General features: G+C 43.6%; 1 protein-coding gene across 9 annotated transcripts in view; it reads right to left on the bottom strand.

Annotated features, from left to right (window-relative positions):
* Window positions 1-24,295, bottom strand: part of Magi2 (membrane associated guanylate kinase, WW and PDZ domain containing 2) — a 1,220,672-nt gene that overhangs the window by 77,849 nt on the left and 1,118,528 nt on the right. For all 9 annotated transcript variants that reach the window (XM_057758561.1, XM_057758559.1, XM_057758560.1 and 6 more), the window contains 4 exons: window positions 18,197-18,382; window positions 15,623-15,779; window positions 4,384-4,579; window positions 3,187-3,330 (listed from right to left, as the gene is read on the bottom strand). In XM_057758561.1, coding sequence (XP_057614544.1) covers window positions 3,187-3,330; window positions 4,384-4,579; window positions 15,623-15,779; window positions 18,197-18,382 — 683 coding nt within the window. The remainder of the gene's footprint in view (window positions 1-3,186; window positions 3,331-4,383; window positions 4,580-15,622; window positions 15,780-18,196; window positions 18,383-24,295) is intronic.

Genomic DNA, 24,295 nt, shown 5'->3' on the forward strand with positions numbered 1-24,295 from the left:
ACCTCTCACAGAGCCATCTTGTTCTCCTTTTAGCTTCTCTCATGTTTTGTCTGCTGGATTTTTATTAAGCACCCGGAACTATTATCCCTCCCCTCCAAATGCCTCACATTTTTCTCTAGATTTCCTCCGCTCTCCGCTTCGTCGAGCTTCACCAGAAAGCTATTTTAGATGCTCAGCTTTCTTCGCCCGTGTTTCCTACTTAGTCTCTGCTTTTAATGAGGTTATATTTCTAAGGGCTTTGTCCAAGAGACTTGCTCATTAGTTATGAAGATTTTACCCCTCTTAACTTTGCTGGAGCTAATTTCTCTAATAGCCTAATTTGCTAAAGTTCTCTGCTAGGACAATCCTCACCGCTGCAGGCAGCCACAAAGAACGGGTGAGGACTGTCCTCCGATTCTCTGTCTGCCTTTCCTCCCCTGTCCCATGAGGGTCATTGATATCTGTCTTGGTAACCTATGGATGCCTAGAGACAACCTAAAAATAAAGGATGGGCATCCCAGAGTCCCAGCATCCTCAGTAAAACAATGCCCTTATTTTTGTGTTGGCACGTCCCTCAGGTTTCTCTCGGTCCCTACCTAAATTCTGTATCACCATCCTCCTACGACCAGACCAACACAAATGAAGGAAAAGAAGCCTCAAATACAGCGGTTCAAATCCAGTGCAATACAAAGTGCCTAAAATCCATAATATCCGTGTCCCAAACCTATGGGCGCAGCAACTAGTTCCTGTTCAGAATCACCCAGGTCCTTGGTAGCGATCTGGATTTGAACAATTTTACTGTGCCAAATCTAGGTCTCTAGTAGACCACTACGTTGACTTTTTTTTATATTCTTGATGATGAAAATGGTGAAAACATATGGTATCTACCAAATGAATTTGATTGCACACATGTGTGTGTGCATTTGTATGTGAGTGTGCACACGTGCATGCATATGTTGGCGTGTGCATACAGAGGTCACACATGGACACTGGAGGTGACGAAGTCATGTTAGCAGGGGAGAAGTGTGCGACAGCAGGTCAGAGGCTGGAAAGATCTTCACACCGGCCCCTCTTTCTGAGCTGTTTTCAGTTATCGTGATCATGAGTGTCGAGCTCATCTGGCTGTTGCAGGAGGCTTGAACATTTACAAACCAAGTAAATTTACAAACACGTGAGGTTGAAAGACCTTGTAACAGTTTACTGACACGGATATTTTTAATCTCCACAGGCACCTGGACACTAACATCAAGGTGGGAACTTGCACTAAATGGAGAACAGGGTCCCTGAGTAACTTTGTGACTGATTTTCCTAACCGGTAGCCTATGTGTTATCCGGTTAGCACATGAGCTACAAATAACCAAGCCATAAGTCATGCAGCTATTGATCAATCCTGGTCCTGGATGAAGAAGCATTTTAAATGCACCTGTGAATGATGACGTAGGTGCTGTGAGCAAGCACAGCTGTGCCGTGTAGCTCCACCGATCCACAAGGCTGACCAATCCCGAGACCAGCTGCCACGGCCTGCGCTGAAAACTGCCGCTAGGGTCGAGGTTCTGTGAAAATATTACCTTCGATTTGGGCTTCTGTGCCTCGCGTGTGCTATAGATAGCCAGCAGTGAGCCACTCAGACTTGTTTAGAGATGTGGCAACCGCTAAAGTCGTGGGGCGTAGCAGGGGCTGGGCCTTCTCATTACCTCACCAGGCTCTGGAAAGTTCACACCTGCTCTCTCTCTACTATGCTGACTGTACCTACATTGCATGGGTTAATTTTATTTTATTTAATCACTCATGAGCTGATGTGGCAGTACCATTCTGGCCTGGGCAGTTGGCTCAGGGGTAAAGGTACTTACGGCCAACCCTGCCTCACTCCACACATAGCGGAAGGAGAGAGCCCAACTCCACAGATTGTCTTCTGACCTCCCTCCATAAAAACGTAATTGTATAAACATAAAAAAAACATAATTGTATAAAAAGAGTTCCATTCTAGTTTGGAGGGAAACTCTAGAGGCAAAAAGCCACATGGAGACGGCTCCTGCCGATACCTCAGACAGGGAGGCACAGGGTAGCACTGGATCAGGATAGTGACGGTCTATATCATCAGAGGCTTGCAGAGGATGGACGGAATAGGATCTGTGTTCTTCTCACTTTTGCGCTTTTGATCATGCCTTGCTTTTGGAGAGAGAATGGTGGAAGATTGCTGTGATGGTGAGAGGAACAGGTGTGTTTCCCAAAAACAATTGGTTGGCAAAGCTTAGCACAGACCCCAGACCGCAGAACCTCCAAGTCATAGCTTTTTTTCCCCTTCCTATTTGAACTCAGAAGGCAGGGAAGGGCGAAAGGATGACTTCTAGATGTACAAGGAGAATTAAACCTAGTCAGATAGTTGCTGGTGCTGTCTGCGACAGGACGGGACGGTGTCCACAGGTAAGTTGTTTAGTTTTGTACTGTGATGCAGAGTGGGTTATTCCATCACTCGTCTAGCTGAGTTTGGCCGTGACTTTAAGAATTCCCCCCTCACTCGCACTCAAACTGAAGTGTCTAAATTGCTCCAACTTTTAAGGACAACCTATGTGCTGGAAGCCAAATCCTCTTTCTCCTATTGTGCCTGACTGCCCAATATCAAAGCCCAAAGGTCAGCCAATAAGAAGGAAAGATTTCCAGAGAGATATTAGGGCCATTTGATTAATGTATGTGGAGGGGAGGAACATGAAAGGGAAAATAAATTTTGAAAGCTTCAGCCTCAGTGGTAATGGAATCACTGAACCAAAGAAGAATAATAATGTGTCTCTCCATTTCAAGCAATTTCTTAAATTTCCGTCCTTTGTCCTCTTTCTTTCATTCCCTCTTGAGGAAAATACCAGTATGTTGAGGTTTATCCATCTGTAGACATTTATAAATGCAGTCTTTTATCTTTTCTGTTTTGGAAAGTGTGAGTCACACTATTCTGCCCAGGATGGCCTCCAAGTTACTGTGGCCTTAATTGAATCATCCTCCTGCCTCAACCTCCCCAGTGCTGGCATTACAGCCGTTCACCACCACACCTGGCTCGATGCTGTAAGTCTTTGTGTTTGACCAACCCTTTAAGAACCAGGCTATGGAACAGAAAGGGTAAAACCTGCTGGTCTGAGAGCAAGCCTCGACCCCTTCCTGATGCCCCAGCGGGGCTCTCCTTAGGGCTAAGGAGCTCTGCCGTCTGAGGCATCTTACCCTCATCCGGCCGTTCCGTATGGCTGGCCCGTCTTCTGCCAATCTCAACACGTACAGATCCATTTTGTATTCTCTTCCTCCACGGATGCTGAATCCAAATCCTTTGGCTCCTTTCTCCATATCCACAGTGAAATAATCAAAATCCTATAGGAGTGGGGAAGAAATGGAAGATGGGATCGCTTAGCATTAGAGGGACTTCGACAGTCAATTTCCCTGATCCCCTCTCTCACAGTTGACGTCTTCAAAGGACATGGCGTTAGAAGACGCCACTTGACTTTACAAGTACTGAACATGCAAGACCTGGCTCCAAAGACTCAATTAGTTAACGCTGTTAAAGCAAATAGCACAGCTTAAGCTGGCTTTTCTTGATCAACTTGGATAGAGTGAAAACCGCACTTAATTTCTGTCTTGGTATCTTGTTCCTGGGTGATGCATGTTTACTAGACATTGAGCTCTGGTCTTGCTGCCATTCACAGAGGTTGACCATTTGCCATGGCCTATTGGGAAGAGCCACCCTTGAGAAAATGGAAGCTCAGAGAGGCCAGGGAAGTCTCAGGAGGAATGTCCAATGCCAACCAATGGGGCAGCCGGACCCTTAGTTGTATACACGGGTTTTTTTTTGGCGATTGCAGTAGCTGCAGGGTGGGTTGCAAACCCAAGCTTGGTTTTGCCATCTGTGTAGAGGCTTGGCTCTTTACTACAGAGTGGGAGGCAGGCGCTCATTTAGAAACAATGGCTCTGAAAGACCCTAGTGGCTGGAATATGTCAAATTTTCTACATTAGTAGTATTCTGAAGGTCCAGCAGGAGCTTAAGTACAATGGCTGAAATGGGGAGATAGGAGGAGGCAGAAATTTTTAATAAATAAATTAATTAAAAAAATAATAAGAAAAAAGAACAATGGCTGTTGCTGAGGCTATGTTCTTGCAGTTAGCTTGTTAACTATCATCAAGATTAGTTCATCCATGACTACCCACTGACTCCCGATTGGTTGTGGGTGACCTGTCCTGCTTCATCTAGAGCAGACTGATCGATGCACTGATGTTCTAGAGATGCAGGTGTTAGCCCTGATACTGAGGCTAAGAATAGAGGCCTGGCTGTCTGCTCCCACAGTGTCTGGATGTTCTGCCTCCCTTCTACAGCACTTGCTGCACCCCAGGAAGTCTTTGTGGGGACCCTGTGTCCTCCAGCAGGGGTACCTGTGGCTGCCTGTAGTCGGACAGAGGGTACTGCCTGGTGTCTGGGGAGTGCTGCCTGTAGTCCAAGGGTGGGGGCTGCGGGTAGTCCCCTCCTGGGGGCTGCCTGTAGTCCAGCGGGGGCTGCCTGTAGTCGGTGTAGGGAGGTTGCCGGATGTCTGGCTTCACGTCTTGCCTTGCTTTCACTTCTGACCTGTAACTAGATAAAGAGAAAGGGAGTTTGCTTTGGCATTGCAGTACTCCGAGGAGATTAGAAAGACTCTAAGCATGGTCCACCCACCACAGCTTGTGGGGACCCAAGTTCTGTCTTGTTACATGTTTAGGATTTAAGAAGATTAAAGTAATGGCATTATTCAGAAATTGTTCACAAATGTATTATTGGGTACTTTCATTTGCCTCCATAAGAAATTGACATAAACCGGACAATGGTGGCACACACCTTTAATCCCAACACTCAGGAGGCAGAAGCAGGTGGATCTCTGTGAGTTTGAGGCCAGTCTGTCTACAGAGCTAGTTCCAGGACACCAGAGTTACACAGAAAAATCTTGTCTCAAAAAACAACAAAACAAAACAAATCAAGAACAAAACAAAACCCAACAAAACAATTGACATAAAAGCGACAGATCCCCCAGAACTTTGTGGAAAAGTCGTCATGGATGTTTCTCCCTCGCTTTGGCCATTTCAAAGCTGCGCGGTTAGGGCTTGGAGGGCTGGCTTAGTAGTTAGGAGCAGGCACCGCTCCTGTGGAGGACTTGAGTTCAGTTCCCAGCGCCCATGTCAGATGGCTCACAACCACTTGTAATTCTTCCTCTAGGGAATTTGACTCTTTTGTACTCCACAGGTACTTCATTCATGTGCGCGCGCGCACACACACACACACACACACACACACACACACGTGCGCGCGCATGTACACACACACAATTAAAAAAATAAATCTTTAGAGAAAACCCAACTGCATAATCACTCTAAGTCAAGGGAATGAAACATGTCATGCCTCTCTCCCGTCCTTCTCCTCTCTCTCTATGCCTCCTCTCTCTCTCTCTCTCTCTCTCTCTCTCTCTCTCTCTCTCTCTCTCTCTCACATATAAACACACTACTTGGCACATCATCATTAAGTTGTATAAACACAATTGAAATGATCTCCAAGTAGTTTATAAACATGTTATTCATGGCTATTTTAAAAGTTTTATCTAATTTTATTTTATGTGAATGAATGTTTACCTACATGTATATACGTGTGAAAGGCTGAGTGGTACCCTTAAGCAGCTAGGGAAGAGCATCAGATACCTGGAACTGGTTAAGAGGAACTGTGTGCACGCTGGGAACTGAACCCCAGTCTCTGCGACAACAAGCGCTCTTAAACACGGAGCCATCTCCCCGGTCCCCTCCCAGGGTTATTTTAACTGCTAAGCTGCATCTTTGCGAGTAGTTTAGATGGTAAAGACGTGGTAGTAAGTCATGATCATCAAGTATAACACAGGCCCAGAGTCACCGGCTCACTGGGAACACTGGGGTTATGTTGCAGAGGTTTAAACATGAACGCACAGCTTCTTGATTCCATTGTGGTCATGTGATAACAGGGAAGGCAGAATGACCCAGGGTAGCGCTCATTTCTGGCGTATTCTTAGCCTTTACTCATGAACAGACACAGAGAGCAGAAACAGCAGCTGTGTAATCTCCTAGGCATTCCCACCGCTCTGAACTGGGGGCGCTCACAATGTGAGTTACAGCCACTCTCTGACATTGTGGGATCATGGGTATGCGGGTAAGACAAACCCAAAACTCAGCACCATGGAACAGAAGCCCTTAAATGTTAAAGCGCACTGCCTGTTGCTGCAGTGTGGCTGTGGTTAGATTAAAACAATATTCTGAAGAATTAGCAAAATACTTTCTTTTCTTTTCTTTTTTCTAGATAAGGTCCAAAAGCAACTCTGGCTGGTCTTGACTTTGGGATGTGCCTCTGTCAGCCTCCTGAGAACTAGGTTTGCAGATGTGTGCTACCATGTCTGAGGGAATTAAGGAAACAGGAAATATTCGGCACACAAGAAGGCTCAAGCTTGTAGGGTTTTACACTTCAGACCAGATGGCTTCTTTACCAGCTCATGGTCTATCTGACACAGAGACCCAACAAACACCAAACAGACAAAACAAACAAACAAAACCCCAAGTGAAGTGGACAGTTAGCACCACTATCACCCAGTATCTGGGGAGGACACATAGAAAGTGCAAAGTAGGGGATGTGTTTACGTGGGCTTCTTGGGAGGTCAGTGGTTTTAGTCTCCCCTCTGAGTAGGTTGCATTTGTTATTAACCCCCAGGAGAAGGGAGCCTTCTTTCTGTGTCTTGTATAGTTCTGGCTTTGTTGTAGTTTCTCTCTAGTCTACTCACCTACTGAGGAGCAAGCTGAACAGAGATATTTAAAATACGATTTGAATAAGGTGCTTAACTATACAAAGCATGCAGCCAGGTACAGCGATGGGTACCTGTAATCCAGCCCTTCAGGGTAGAAACAGGGAGGGATCTTTGGGCCTTGCTGGACCATACCATTTAACCAATCAGTGAGCTTCAGGTGCAGAGGTAGACTCTCGCTCAAGGCAGTCACGTGCAGAACCGGTTAGGGAAGGTACCCAATGAACCTGTGCCCTTTGCATTTGGTCATGCATGGGTACCTTACAAAGAAAATGCACTCGTGTACACACACACACACACACACACACACACACACGCACATATGCACTCTTAAAAGTTATTTTACATATAAAAAAGGTTACCAACATAATTCTTCTATCTGTTAATTTCATCACTAACGATTCTTTAGAGAGATGATAAAGACAGATGGCAAATGATAAGTTCTAGCTCTTATGGTGTGGTAAAGACTAAGAAATGCTGCCCAGGAGATATTCCACAGCTTGAGAGCCTTTTACGAATCATTTCTAGGGATGAGAGCCAATAGGATCTCAAGAACTACAGGCAATTAACAGTGGCTGACAGAGGGAGAATTCTTCCCCAGAGATGAGTTTCCTGATTGGCTGTGCAGTGCTCAGTGGTCAACCCCAGAAGCTCACGCATACAAGCAACACTGAAGGGATTGTATTTATCTGTTGATTTGTTTAGATGTGTGTTTACTAGAAATGGTTAAAGAGGAGGAGCTGGGTATGGGAAAGGCAGGAAAGAGGAAAGGAAGAAACAACACATTTATATTTTAACTATTTTAAAAAGAATCATTTGGGGCTGGAGAGACGGCTCAGCAGTTAAGAGCACTGGATGCTCTTCCAGAGGACCCTGGTTCAATTCCCTGTACCCACATGACAACTCTCAACAGTTTATAGTCCTGGGTGATCTGACGCCCTCACACAGAGACACATATAGGCCAAATACCAATGCATATAAAATTTAAAAAAAGAAAAAGGAAAAAGAAAAAAAGAATCCTGTTCAGCCTTAGTATCCAGGGTTCAAGGTGAATGAAAGGATTTACATCTTCCAATGCTCTCTCCCTTGTGGTTAAATGACGAACATCAACTGCCCCTGTTGGTGAACAGCCTGTTCTTTACACTTCGCTTTGGAATATATACTGTAATAGTTCTCTTCTTTCTAAAGGGATCCTTCTTGCTTTCACTTATGAACATTTTAGAATTATTTTGTGATTCTTGAGCACCTAGGGTAGCGCAGGAAGTTAACTGGGAGTGAGTGAGGTAGCATACAGTATTGCTTATTCTAATTTGCAGAGTAGAAATATTCAAGAAGATTGACATTATAGCTTTCCCCATTCCTGCATGGGAAATGGCTCAATCTGATATGTACAGGGCATGCCTTGTCTGGAAGAATGTGGTATATGATCTGGCTTGGCAGCATTTTTAGAATGATCTAGAAACAGGCAAAGAGTTTTCCTTTGACTCTATGGTCATCGTTGGCAGATATCACAAAAATGTTTCTGATATCTGCGAAATCACTAAATCGTTTTGTTCATACATAAATGAATCACCGGTAACAATAAAAATGTAAGCCAGGAAACCCAAGTACAGGCCTGTAAAAGGCCTTAAACCTGGAGAGGCCACTTCTCAGGTTGTTAATGTTACTGAAACAAATATGTTGGTGATTTATAAAAATTTTAATCATGTAAATATGCTAATTTCACATTTAAGAAATACTTTATTTTGTGGTCAGGGAAAATGTATCTGCAAAGACTGTTGCTTCCATGACAGGGAAAGGGTAAATCCCAGCTGTAAACGAGAAGGAGATGGGATCCTGCAGCTGCCCTCCCAGGGGATTTAACACACTGTCATGGGATCCCACAGTGCCCACCCGAGGCAGCTATTCTCCCAAGGATTCTAATACACTGTCATGGTTTGCCCTTCAGAGTGGGGGAGCCCCTTTTGGAGAGACGATGGCCAGCTGATAGCGATGAGATTACCCATCCCCCTCCCCGAGGCTAGAAACAGGATCCCAAGTATAGGGCAGTATGCTTGGAAGGAAGAAGAGTTACCAGATTAACTACCACAGCTAAGTCGGGAGCAGGAGTCTGGCTGAGGGGAATGCAGGTCCTGGGAATGCCAGTACAATCTGTCCAGATACCACGTGGTGTAAGCCAGCACAGCTGGGGCTTAGCACTGAGGCAACCAGGACTTATTCTTCCTGTGGGCTGTCACGTTCTTACCTCTCCAGCATTTGCTCAATGGCGCTTCTCTTCCCTAGCATGTATTAAAAACATAAACAGGAACAACCTCCACAAGAACAGGTACAAGGGAGCCACCATTGAGGGAGCAGGCCTGAGCCAGAGAACTCTGTGGGACAGGCCCAAGGACCATGCTAGAGATCTCCAGGGAAGCAGGCCCAGGCCAGGGACATCAATGGAAACAGGCCTGAGCCAGTGACCTCTAACAGAGCAGGCATGAATCAGTGAGTCTTGGGTCCACTGGCATCTGGAAGGTTGATCACCAGACACACGGACAGCCCCAACTACATCAGTCAGAGGAAAAGATGGGTAGACAAGGTAAGAACACACTCAACACCACAAAGAGCAACAAGACACCAATAAAAACTAGTGGTCCTACAACAGCACTTGAACAACCAAATATAGATGAAGCAGAAGAAAATGACCTAAAAATAACTTTAGGGGAATGCTTGAGGCCCTCAAAGAGGAAATGAAAAATTCCCTCAAAGAAATGGAAGAAAAGATAAAACAAAAAAAATTTGAAGAAACCAACAAATACCTTAAAAAAAAGCAATCAAACAGGTAAAATAAATGATTAAAGACTTGAAAACTGAGACAATACAGAAAGCACAAACTGAGAGAATTATAGAAATGGAAATTATGAGAAAACGAGTTGCAACCACAAATTAAAGCATAAACAGCAGAATACAAGAGATGGACGAGAGACTCTCAAGCGCTGAAGACACAATAGAGAAAACAGACTCTTCAGTTAAAGAAAATATTAAATCTAACAAAAGCTTAACATAAAATATCTAGGAAATATGGGACATCATGAAAAGACCAAACCCAAGAATAATAGGTATAGAAGAAGGAGAAGTCCAGCCCAAAGGCACAGAAAATATATTCAACAAAAAATCATAGAAGAAAACTTTCCCGACCTAAAGAAAGATATGCATATGAAGATACAAGAAGCTTACAGAACACCAAATAGACTGGATCAAAAAAAAGTACCCTTGCCACATAATAATCAAAACACTAAACATACAGAATAAGAAAAAATAGTAAGAGCTGCAAAGGAAAAAGTAACATATAAAGGCACATCTATCAGAATTACACCTGATTTCTCAATGGAAACAATGAAAGTCAGAAGGTCCTGGTCAAGTGTTATACAGAAATTAAGAGACCACAGATGCCAGCCCAGACTGCTATGCCCAGCAAAACTTTCAGTCACCATAGATGAACAAAGGATATTCCATGACAGAACCTTAACCAATACCTAGCCACAAACCCAGCCCTACACAAAATTCTAGAAGAAAAACTCCAACCCAAGGAAGTTGGCTACAACCACAAAAACAATAGATGATCTCACAGCAGCAAATCCAAAAGAATGGAAAAACATACAGAATAACATCACCACCAACAAAAACTAAAATAACAGGAGCTAGCAATCACTGGTCATTAATATCCCTTAATATAAGTGGACTTAACTCACCTATAAAAAGACACAGGTTAACAGATTGAATACAAAAACAGAATCTATCCTTCTGCTGCATACAAGAAACTCACCTCAACCTCAAAGACAGACACTGCCTCAGAGGAAAGGGTTGGGAAAAGATTTTCCAATAAAATGGACCTAAGAAACAAGCTGGTGTAGCTATTCTAATATCTAACAAAATAGACTTCAAACAAAAATCAATAAAAAGAGACAAAGAAGGGCATTTCATATTAGTCACAGGAAAAATCCATCAAGAGGAAATCTCAATATTGAACATCTATGCTCCAAATACAAGAGCACCCTCATATGTAAAAGAAACACTTCTAAAGCTTAAATCATATATTAAACCCCACACACTAATAGTGGGAGACTTCAACACTCCACTCTCAACACTGGACAGGTCAGTCAGACAAAAAATTAACATAGAAATAAGAGAACTAACAGATGTTGTGACTCAAATGGACATAACAGACATCTATAGAGCATTCCATCCAAACAGAAAATAATATACCTTCTTCTCAGCACCTCATGGAACCTTCTCAAAAATTGATCACATACTAGGTAACAAAGCAAACCTCAACGGACACAAATAATTGGAATATCCCCATGTATCTTATTAGATCACCATGGCTTAAAATTAGGATTCAACAGCAACACTAATTCCAGAAAGCCCACTAACACATGGAAATTAAACAATGCTCACATGAATCATCAATGGGTCAAGGAAGAAATAAAGGAAGAAATTAAAGATTTCTTAAAATTCAATAAAAATAACCACACAACATACCCAAATTTATGGGGCACAATGAAAGCAGTGTTAAGAGGAAACTTCATAGCACTAAATGCCTACACAAAGAAACTGGAAAAATACCACACTAGTGAGTTAACAAAACACCTGAAAAGTCTAGAAGCAAACTCACACAGGAGGACTAGACCGTAGGAAATAATCAATTGAGAGCTGAAATCAACAAAATAGAAACAAAGAAAACAATATAAAGAATCAATGAGACAGAGAGTTGGTTCTTCGAGAAAATCAACAAAATAGACAAACATTTATCCAAATTAACCAAAAGGCAGAGAAAGAATATCCAAATTAACAAAATCAGAAATGAAAAGGGGGACATAACAACAGACACCAAGGGAATCCAGAGAATCATTAGGTCATATTTCAAAAACCTATACTCTACAAAATTTGAAAACTTAAAGGAAATGGACAGCTTTCTAAATAAATATCACTTACCAAAATTAAATCAAGATCAGATAAGCAAGTTAAATAGACCTATAACTGCTAAAGAAATAGAAACAGTCATCAAAAGTCTTCCAACCAAAAAAATCCCAGGGCCAGATGGTTTCAGCGCAGAATTCTATAAGATTTTCAAAGAAGAACTAATACCAATACTCCTCAACTTGTCCCACACAATAGAAACAGAAGGAACATTGCCAAACTCTTTTCATGAGGCTACAATTACCCTGATATCCAAACCACAGAAAGTCATTACTAAAAAAGAGAATTACAGACCAATTGCACTCATGAATACTGATGCAAAAATAGTAAATAAAATCCTGGCAAATCGAATCCAAGGACACATCAGAAACGTCATCCACCATGATCAAGTCAGCTTCATCCCAGAGATGCAGGGATAGTTTAACATATGCAAATCTGTCATAATCCATCATATAAACAAACTGAAAAAATAAAAGACCAGATGATCATCTCATTAGATGCTGAAAAAGCCTTCTACAACATCCCTTCATAATAAGGTCTGGGAGAGAGCAGGGATACAAGGAATATGCCTAAACATAATAAAGGCAATATACAGCAAGCCAACAGCCAGAATCAAATTAAATGGAGAGAAAACTCAAAGCTATTCCACTAAAATCAGGAACAAGACAAGGTTGTCCACTCTCTTCATATCTATTCAATATAGTTCTTGAGGTCCTAGCTAGAGCAATAAGACACCAAAAGGAGATCAAGGGAATATAAATCGGAAAAGAAGAAGTCAAACTCTCACTATTTGCTGATGATATAGTTTAAATAAGTGACCCAAAAAATTCTACCAAGGAACTTCTACAACTCATAAACACCTTCAGTTATGTAGCAGGATACAAGATTAACTAAAAAAGAATCAGTAGCCCTCCTTTATACAGATTATAAATAGGCTGAGAAAGAAATCAGGGAAACATCATCACCCTTCACAATAGCCACTAATAGCATAAAATATCTCAGAGTAACTCTAGTCAAACAAGTGGAAGATCTGTATGAAAAGAACTTTAAATATTTGAAAAAAGAAATTGAAGAAGACATCAGAAAATGGAAAGATCTCTCATGCTCTTGGGCTGGTAGAATTAACACAATAAAAAATAGCAATCTTACCAGAAGCAATCTACAAATTCATGCAATGCCCTTCAAAATCCCAATAAAATTCTTCACAGACCTCGAAAGAACACATTCATATGGAAAAGCAAAAACGCCAGGATGGCCAAAACAATCTTGTACAATAAAAGAACTTCTGGAGGCATCACAATCCCTGACTTCAAACTTTACTACAGAAACAGCCTGGTATTGGCATAAAAACAGACAAGAGGACCAACAGAACTGAATCAAAGACCCAGATATCAATCCACACATATACAAATACATGATTTTTGACAAAGAAGCAAAAAATATAAAATGGAAAAAAGAAAGCATATTTAACAAATGGTGCTGGTATAACTGGATATCAACATGTAGAAGAATGAAAATAGATCCATATCTATCGCCATGCACAAAACTCAAGACCAAATGGATCAAAGACCTCAATAAAAAGCCAACCACACTGAACCTCATAGAAGATAAAGTGGGAAGTACACATGAATGCATTGGCACAGGAGATCACTTCCTAAATATAATCCCAGTAGCGTAGACACTGAGAGAAAGAATTAATAAACAGGACCTCCTGAAACCAAGAAGCTTCTGTAAAGTAAAGGACACAGTCAACAAGACAAAAGGCAGTCTACAGAATGGAAAAAGATCTTCACCAACCTCACATCAGACAGAGGGCTGATCTCCAAAATATACAAAGAACTCAAGAAATTGGTAATCAAAAGAAGAAATAATCCAATAAAAAATTGGGTACTAACCTAAAGAGAAAACTCAACAGATGAATCTCAAATGACTGACTCTTTAAGTAAATGTTCAACATCCTTATCCATCAGAGAAATGCAAATCAAAACAACTCTGAGATTCCATCTTACATCTGTCAGAATGATCAAAAACACTGAAGACAACTTATGCTGGAGAGGATGTGGGGTCAAGAAAACACTCCTGCATTGCTGGTGGGAAGGCAAGCTGGTACAGCCCCTTTGGATATCAGTATGGCAATTTCTCAGAAAATTAGGAAACAACCTTCCTCAAGATTCAGCAATACCACTTTTGGGTATATAGGGTATATACCCAAAGGATGCTCAATTGTACCACAAGGACATGTGCTTAACTATGTTCATAGCAGTGCTGTTTGTCATAGCCAGAACCTGGAAACAACCTAAATGCCCCTTGACCAAAGAATGGATAAGATAAATGTGGTGCATTTACACAGCAGAAAAAAAATTACATCCTGAAATTTGTGGTCAAATGGATGGATCTAGAAAACATCATATTGAGTGAGGTAACCCAAACCTAAAAAGACAAATATCATATGTACTTACTCATACGTGGCTTTTAGACACAAAGCAAAGACAAAATAGCCTACAATTCACAAACCCAGAGAACCTAGACAACAATGAGGATCCTAAGAGAGACATATGTGGATCTAATCTACATGGGAAGTAGAAAAAGACAAGATCTCCTGAGTAAATTGGGAACAGGGGGACCATGGGAGAGGGTAGAAGGGGAGGGGAGAGGATGGGAGGTAAGTGGAGAAAAATATATAGCTCAATAAAAACAATTAAAAATAAAAAAACCATAAGCAGCTAAGATGGTCACTTTTCCACGAAAGCACAGGTGAAAATCCTAACAGAATGGGTCTTATAGAATGTGGGACAGGGAAAATCATTGTTCTGAGATGGTCTGAGTGATCGAGTCAGGGGTCTGGAAATCAAAAGGAGTCTTACTCCACCCCACTGACACGGGGTGGGCATGGGAAGCAGCTGTTCAGAAAATGCTGGACTCATAAGGCTAACGAGGTATTTACATTCAGGTATGTTCTGTTTTTCTCCCATTGGAAGGAAGGAAAACATGGGGACACATCCTTCCTCTTTTGTTTGACGGCTCAACCCAAGCTGGGCTCTCTGCTACATAGAAGTCACCGTAAGACATTTTTTATATGCTATTCCTGTCGTCTAGAGGTGCAAAGGACCTTATTCCCTCATGAGCTCAGGAGGCTCCCTGTATGGGATGGATGACTCGTTAGACTGCGGGGTATCGCTCAATTGGTGGAAAGCGGACAGTCACAATTGGTTCTGCATCTCCTCCCCTCCGCCCTGCCATCATGCTTCAGGGTACCATGTTTATGGCTCAGTGCTTTTCTGCAGCCATATTTCCACTCTCAGTCTGTTTTCCCCTGCCAGCTATCAGTCAGCTCTGTGGAGGGACGAGTGAGAATTTCAGAGAAGAGAATCCAGAGACGTCACCTGCCAGCCTGAAATCAATAGAAGCTCCCCACTCTATCAGGAAAAACCCAAGGGCTTTCAATATGCTTTGTCAGGGCCTTGGGGTTGGTTTGTCACCCTCTGTGGGCTCATCTCTAGCTCCCCCAAACCCTATTCCATAGCAACCCTGGCCTGGCTTCTGTCCTTCATGCTTAGGAGGTTCTCTCTCCTGCCAGAGGACCTTGGCCTGTGTTCTCATTCTAGAAGCTCCTTGATGCTCTCAGATAGTTAACCCCAACTCATCTGCCATAGCTCAGCATTTCTGAAGAGAAGCTTCTCTACTCGAAGGGCCATTGTTGAGTTACAGCTACCAAGGAAACAACCAACTCAACTCCCCTCTGAAACCACACAAAATAACAAGCAGTAATTTCAGCTGTGGGAAAACCTCTCCCTGCTGAGTCCTGAACTGTCTCCCCGGCACACTCTTTCTGCCTCTCAGAGTCAGAAAAGTCAAAGAGAAAACGTTACCTGTTTTCATGTCCTTGAAGCTGAAGAGGTTGAGGAGGAGCTGGCTGGGCAACAGGGCTGTTGGGGGTGGCTGGGCTCGGCTGGGCCAGAGGGCTGTGCTGCTGGGCCATGGGACTCTGCTTCTCTGAGCTGGGTGCGGATACCGGACTGTTGAGCTCTGATGGGAACCAAGGCAACAGATGTGGTCAGGTTGGCATCTCATCAGGGGCAAGAAGTAAACAGAGGTTGGGGCTCATTGCCTCCTTGAATGCTTCGAGGCCTTGGCCATTTCAGTTTCTGCTGGGCTTTCCATGAGCAGGTTAATCTTACCAAGGTCCACAGCATTCCTGGAAGGAGTCTTCTTTCATTAACTACAGTCATTGCCGAGTAAAGTTATGAACAGTCTTGTCATTTTTGTGGGAGAAAAGGCCACCAAAGCAAACAAACCAAAGTGGAAACAACGTACTAAAACTACGAGAACACAACTCAAAGGGACAAGGTGAAATATTCAAATTGTTCCAGCTAACACCTTTTGACTGTTTAAGACATCTCTCTCTTTAGACACAGCTTCACTCTGTAGCCCAGTTGATTCTAAAGAGGTGGTCTTGGGCTGCAGAGATGGCTCAGTGGTTAAGAGCATTGCCTGCTCTTCCAGAGGTCCTGAGTTCAATTCCCAACAACCACATGGTGGCTCACAATCATCTGTAATGAGGCCTGATACCCTCTTCTGGCCTGCAGGCATACATGCAGACAGAATAAATACTGTATACATAATAAATAAGTAAATAATTGTTTGTTTTTTAAAAGAGGTGGTCTTTGCTCCACCTGCCAAGGAGCTGGGTTGTGGGGTGTGTGCCCCCATACCCAGCCCAAGTCTACCAGGCTTCCAGCGTGTGGACAGGAAGCTAGCTAGCTATAGAAGCTGAAACACTGTTAGCATCCCTTCTCTGGCCCCCCAGCAGGCTCACTAAGAGCCCTCTGTACTCACGGATCTCCAGAAGGAAAAAAGAACTCCACACATAGGGAGAGTCATGAGGCTATTCCAAAACTGCTTCTTGGTGCTTTCTTACCTCAACAACATAAAAGGTCAACAGATCCAACCTTCACATGCTAGAGTAAAGGCAGGACCAACCATCCAGACCGGAGGGCAGAGAAGCATGCCCCGTTTGTAGCAGACGGTCCTGCTGACAGTTTATTCCCACTGACTGTCATATACAGACTGGTGCCTTCAGACAACAGGCTAAAACTACAGCCCTTATCATCTGTCTGTCTGCTTTTGTAGCTGGGTAATGAGAGCAGGTGGCCTATTTGCTTTCTGATATAAACCACTTTTCTGTCTTCTCCTACAGTTCAAATGTCTTAACATCATCTCCGTTTTTATCAGGGTCTCTCATTTTTGACATTCTTCACATCCGGGTCAGATAATTCTTTGCTATGGGGCGTTGTCCCGAGCATTCCAGGAAGTGCAGAGACCTCTGTGATCTCTGTTCACTCGATGGCAGTCATTTCCTCACCCCAATAATGACAGTCAAAACTGTCTTTAGATACCAGATATTATTCCCCAAGGGCCCCAAATCACCTTAGTTGGGAGCTCCTGATTTATAATTAAATTCAGGAGGCTTGCTACTCTGTCATATGTCAGATAGCCCTAAAATGGAATTGGTAGGGAGGGAGTCAAATAAAAAATGCAAAGGAAGCCCTTCATCAGCCCCTGGAGGGGACCCATGGCTGCTCCATCAGCCCCTGGAGGGGACCCATGGCTGCTCCATCAGCCCCTGGAGGGGACCCATGGCTGCTCCATCAGCCCCTGGAGGGGACCCATGGCTACTCCATCAGCCCCTGGAGGGGACCCATGGCTGCTCCATCAGCCCCTGGAGGGGACCCATGGCTGCTCCATCAGCCCCTGGAGGGGACCCATGGCTGCTCATCATTGGACTCCAGAGATGAACCTTTTCAGTTCCATTGATGAGCCAGAAGCAATCGCCCAGCAATCAGCCTCCTGTGCATGGAATTCATGAAAGAATGCACACGGGCCTCAGTTGTGAGTGTGAGTTGTTCACTATTGCGAAACTGTCAGGTGCTGGGGGGAGGCTTATACAGAGAAATTCAAATGGCTAAGTGGGAATTTTACATTCTTATCAGATGCAACATTTCCTAAATGAGCTCTCTTTGGATTGCAAAACTAAAACTTCCCCGGGCATTTCAAAATCAATCTGACTTTGAAGACTTTTCTAGAGATGAATTACTAACACGAGCAAGTATCCCTTCCTCTGCCTTGTTTTTCCTTTCAGCGCTGCATTGCTACCTGCTGGATTGAGTGAGTTCTGCCTTTAGATCTCCATAGAACTAGCATGCCCGAGGCCCTAGGAGGGCTCTCGCAGCCCCGAGTCTCGGGATTCATTCTACTGAGCATGCAGCACCACAAAGCTGATTTCTAAATGAAGCTGGTGGGTGTGAGTTTGGGGAAAGTGGAAGTGGCCATCAACCTGCACACGCGGACAGTGCTCTGATGTCAACGGGCGGGCTCCAGGAGCCGGGCAGGTGTGTGTGTCTGCTGTCTGACTGCCTCTCCGCAAGGCCACCTCAGGCACTCACCCTCCTGAGGGATGATACGAAGGGTGACGCTAAGACCGGCATCCTTGACGAGCTTCACGATGTCGGCATGAGGCATGTTGACGATAGACTGGCCGTTGACTGCTAAGATCCGGTCTCCCACTTTTAGCTTTGCGCAGCGATCTGCAGGGCTCCCGTCAATGATGCGTCCGATTTTATGGGGCACGGCTAAAAAAACCCCAACAGAAATAGGTGTCAGGGACATCACCAGGATATGTTCTATCTTTCAGTCCTGCCTAAGACAAGAAATGCAATGTCAGAATTCTTTCCTTCGTCGGTGTCTCCATCTTTTCGAACAACAACCATTTCTGATAATGTGGTTCCATGAATACTACTGAGACCAATGTCCCTTAATCTGAGTCCTTTGTAGAGAGAGACAGGCCAACTCTAAACCCAAAGAACAGAGGCTCTCAAATTTTGAGGTATATCAAACCCATCTGAGCATCAATTTTAAACTCTCTAAACCTTATCTAAGCATCAGAATCTGAATGTCGAGGTAGGAAACAAGGACCCTGAGTTTCTAAGCATTTTCTTGGGAGAGTCCAGCATATACCAATGTTTGAGAACCACAGGTGTAGAAGAGTGTGCAAAAAGCTCAAACTGAGAGACAGTGGTATGGCTTCTGGGAGGTACAATAAGTGACAGGAACTTAATAGAGATCTCCATCTCACTGACAGGAGGAAAGGGGGAAATCTGGAAGCACCCACTAATCCAGGGAGCAGCTCCCTGGCAAAGGGACAGGACTATCTCTAGTCTGCTGTGATTTAGTTTAAGGGCAGCACATTCTCTGTCATTCTGTCCTTTCCACTTCACAAGTGTTCCTGAGAACACACTAATGTCAACAGTGCAATGGAGTTAATCAAATCTAAGATGCCACTGGTGGCAAAGATACAATTTTAAGGGTCACAAGAAAGAAAAAACAGAGACTTGACCCCTTAAACAATTACACTCATTAACCAGAAGATATAACTGCTGAGATATTAAAATACTGTAAGAGGTTTAGCGTTGGTATAACTTTTATGCAATACTTTGACACACTTTACTCTCATCTTTAATGTATATGTTTGAGAAGAGCCAGGCAGATGGGATGCGTATCTCTCTAGCAGGGTGACTGACATTCAGTGTGGATGATGAACTGCATACCAAGGCTGCTGTGCCTGGGTTCAGATCTCGATAGTACACAGCGTCAGTATGTCACGTCAAAGAATGGAGCTAGTGTGTAGAAACAGAAGGATGCACGGTGTGGGAGGCCCTTCTGTCTATGGGTTGCTTTGATTGGTTAATGAATAAAGGAACTGCTTTGGGCCTATAGCAGAGCAATAGGGGAACAGAGCTAGGCAGGGGAAACTGAACTGAATGCTGGGAGGAAAAAGGCCAGGTCAGGAGATGTCATGGATCCGCTGCTGTCAGAGATAGACGTGCTGAAACTTTAGCTGCTAAGCCATTGCCATGTGGTGATATGAAGATTAATGGAGATGGGTTAAAATCAGATGTAAGAGTTAGCTAATAAGAACCCAGAGCTAATGGGCCAAGCAGTGCTGTAATTAATATAGTTTCTGTGTGGTTATTTTGGTTCTGGGCAGTCGGGACAAACAAGCGGGCCCTCCTCCAACAGATGCAGCCCACGGTTCACATTCTCTAAGGAAGTCTACGCCTTGAGCTCTTAGTTCGGTTGCATGTGTTAGAGTGAGGGGCGGAATTATAAGCTAATAACCATGGAGAGGAAGGACAATTAGCGAGTTAAGGAGCTAGGACCTTGCTCACTCTTCTCAGAAAGGTTACAAAGAGCATAGAAAAATATCGGCCAAGTTTGCGTCCCTGAAGTGAAACTCAATTATGTTTCAGCCCAAGATCATTTTTATTTACCATAAGCACTAATGTGTTTAATTAGGAGAGCACTATTTAGAGTTTACTAATGATCATTTTTCAGGCAGAAATGTAATAAGAACAATTACTGATTCAAAACTAATAATACAGGGGACCAGCGAGGTGGCTCACCGGGTAGAGGTCCTTACCCGACTGAGGGCTTGGGTTTAATCTCCAGATCTCACGAGGCAGCAAGAACGATCTGGCTCTAGGGAGTTGTCTTCACATTTCCACAGTACACATGCACACACACGTGCACACGTACACACACACAGGCACACACACGTGAACTAAAAGGAATAAATGTAAAAAAATGTAGATATTGAAAGGTGCTTGGCTTTCAGCCATAACTAGGGGAGAATTTTCTTTTCTTTTCTTTTTTTCTGCTGTTTTTCCCTTCCCATACTCAACAGTTCTTGGGATGATCCATAAATAGTTTGGCTTTCTCGCCCATAAATGTGTACATTGTCATCTATCCTGTGATCTTTGGGAAGTTGCCTAAGAGCTCTTAACTTTTTCTCAACTATTATTGTGATAACAACATCACTGGCCTCACAGAAGTTCTGAGACCTAGATGAACAGTCATACGTAGGTGGCCAGTAGAACAGTGCCTGGTCCTTAAGGATTAACTACCATTCTTTTTATTACTGTTTCCTCTCAAATCTTTCCTACGTAATCGTTTGTGCATGCATAACGTGTGTGTGTGTGTCTGTGAGTGAGTGAGTGCAGACACACACGTGCATGCATGCATGCATGCGCACCCCGATGTAATTTCTCATGATATGGGATAACTTATAAAAAAGAAAACCAAAGGGACATGAAGAGTACCATCCTCCGAGCACTGCACGGGAAACGACTTCGTTTAAGACAAAGTGATGTGTTTCAGGGAGTGGGTGGACACTGAGGAGGCCGAGTCAGCCTTTCTCTGATTTCCCATCAAAACCGTTGCCCATCTTTGTGGAAAATACCAACTTGGAGCTACTAGTTTATTATTCAAAGAAAAATCAGCGCAGCATGGATCCCTTGCATATCTACTTTCGTGTTTATTGAGGGCTAATAACCATTCCTTCTACCTCTTTTGAGTATTTCCTAACACGGGGCAAGCACTTCATTAAATGATATTTATTTATTTAATATATAAATTTAATTTTTACTTAACGTTTATTTATTTAACATTAACATTAAAATTTAACATTTAATTTAAAAGTTACTTATCCATATCATTGTATTTAAATTAAGATGTGCATAGTGTAGTCCTTAAATCCTATTAAGTAACTGATATTATTATGAGTTTGCAGTGGAAGAAACGGATAGAAAGCAGATAGCACTTAGTAATTTGTTCAAGGTCACAAATGGCAAACGGGGCTCAGAGCCCCAGCGACCCCGAGTCCAGCAATCAGAGCTCTTGGTGAATCTACCCCTCTGCCTCTTGGCTCCTCCCGATATCCGACCTCTAACCTACAGCTCACCTTGAGCATCAGCCTGTGCTTTTATCTAGAACTGTACCCTGCCTCTGGGCTAGGACTCAAACCGCGCAAGGGCATTGCAGCTGCTGGGGAGGGTGGAAGCCAGACTGTCCTTGAAAGGTGGGGGATGCCTGATCCAGTTCGGTGAGACAGGAAGAGAGAAAGGAAAACTCGGTAGCCCCAGATCCTGTTCAGTTAAGACTTCACATCGCAGTGCCATTTCTCTGCTTGGAGAAATTTCGGGGGGCAGGTATGAAAATTTCTGACTTTTTTTTTTAAAATGAAATTCAAAAGTATACCGCAGGACATGAACAAACGGTGCTCAGCTGGCTGGTTTTCTGCTTTGATTTACCGCTCCTCTCTTCTCTTCTCCGCTCTGCTGTGTCACCTGGAATTTACTGGGCATGAAATCCCAAGTGTTTCCCAATACAGTCTCCTCCCCACAATTCTGTGTACTCAACAACAATGAAAGTAAACAACCCAAGACTGTTCTTAGTCTCCAAGTGCCACTCAGAGCCATTATTCCAATTCCTCACAGCATAGCAATCAAGCATATTTTCTGTTAAAAAAAAACATGCTAGGGTCAAATCCAGCCCTGCAGTCCTTGCCTGTGCCATCAAACCTTGGAGTGCTGCCTTTCTGATGGGTCTGTGGGATCAAAAGCACTTACTCTACCAGGGACGGGGGATGACTTATCTGAGCGTTGAAAGCCTTGCTGCCTGAAATCTCGAGATGAACACAACAATTTAACTTTCTTTCAGTAGTCAGAGTAATGTTAAAGGGAAAGAAAAAAAACAAACCCTGAAGCAGAAACAAATACTATGTCAGCCTCTTGGCAGCTGTTCCAGCCTCGCTTTCCCTTGTTGTCAACTCCACTTCTTACACAAGTGCATTCTGATGTAAGACAAGTCTTTGACAAGGGCGCTTCCAAAGAAGATTCTCTCCTGGAACAAGACGTAGTCCCATTTGCTCAGAGGTAAGGTCAGTCGAGTGACTCCCACTCCCCATCCCGTGCCTCCTGTGTGATGCTGATAGAATTACAGAACAGCAAAGAATTCCTGACCTTCGTGTCTACCATGGGGATGAACGGCATTTATTAATTCTCCGAGAACCGATGACTAGGGTAGCTAGTGTGCAGTCCGTTTAGAGGCACGCCTCGGAGACATCGTCTGTTGGGAAGAGACATAGATCAAGCCTCTCCATCAATCTTCCTGCCATGGCATGTTTAGGGTACACAGATATTGGGGGAAGCCACGGGGCATCATTTGGTTTTGGACATCCTGACACAGGGTAAGAGATAATATGTCGCTAGATAGGGATTTTAACTGAAGACTCCAAATTAGAGAAAGAAATGTGTGGCTCTTGCTTAATTATTCATCCCATACCAATGTCTTGGCAATACATTGTGCTCTCCAGGGGTGAGGCATCTGCTATTGCCATTGCCCAGAATACCGTAACATTGGTCTTAGGAATATTCAGAAAAAGTCTCTTGGCCAAAGTTCTCTCCATAGTGAGATCTAAAGGCCAAGGTCCTGGGTCTCCAGCAACATCACTGCAGGAGACAATGATGCTCCTTCTTTGCTGGATCTCTGTATGGCCAACTCAGGCTTTCTCCAATCCTTCATCTAAGTGGGCTGAGTTATTTGGTGAATTCGGCTGAGTGCTGCTTTAGGTTGGTTTCCATGACGATGCCAGCATGACCACCTGTAGATCTTGTCATCTGTTGATGAGTTGTATGTTCGAAATGCATTTATCCAGTCATTTGTTTGAGGCGGGGTCTTGATAATTTTCCCAGGTTGGCTTGGAGCTCCCTGCAGCCCAGGCTGGCCTCACTTCCAGAGGGCTGGGGTTATAGGCATGCGCCACCATGCTCAGCCATTTTTCTTCCTTTGCTGGAATCCTGGGAGAAGAGGTTATTAGATCCTTTCCCCTGTTCTCCTCTGTCATTATTGCAGTATTTCCCTCACACGTTGCTTGGGTGTCTTTCACTTCAGAGCAAGGAAAGCTTGCCCCTGCTATTTACATTTAATCATCTCCTTGTTAGCAAGTCCCACAAAGTGGCCTTCTGTATGGAGGACAGCGTTCGACAGCAGAAGTGGATTTTGCATCAATCATGTCAAATTTATGAGAGGGGAGATAGTTCTAAAAAGAGCATGACAAATAGATACTTCAAAGGCAATCAATACCAAAAGCTGACATTACTTCACAATCTACTAATTAGCGAAGGTTAAACTTAGCTTGAAGAAGGCAAGGAATCTATGGCCTGATGCAATTTTTTTTTAATACTGGGTGACTTCCATCATTTTTCTTTTGCTAAGCTGTGAAAAGCATTTATTGTGTGGCTTTGAAATTGTGGGCTGGGCAGGAAAACAGCTACATCCACGAATACATATCTACCATAGCATTTTCTAAGGAACAGGTACTGTGCAAGGCTCTTTGGAGAAGAAAACGTAATAGCACATGGATTTGCCCTCAGGAAACTCAGGCATGTTGGGGAGACCATAGAGAAGCATAAAAATATTTAAAACAATGAATAAATAGCAAGCCCATAGTAAAGGTTGTGTGCAGTAAGAGGGAAGAGGAGGGGTGAAGGATTAGTCCCAGTGTGGCCTCAGAGCAGTGAAGAAACACCAGGTGTCTCTGGCGAGGAGGTAGCGCGAGTGTCCCATGGTAAGCGGAACTTCCTCTAGAGGAAAGCTCCCAGTGGCAAAGGTGAGGGGGCCCATCAGATTCAGAATGGGGGCCGGCA

This window comes from Chionomys nivalis, chromosome 26 (genome assembly GCF_950005125.1).
Source record: "Chionomys nivalis chromosome 26, mChiNiv1.1, whole genome shotgun sequence".
Taxonomy (NCBI): Eukaryota; Metazoa; Chordata; class Mammalia; order Rodentia; family Cricetidae; genus Chionomys; species Chionomys nivalis.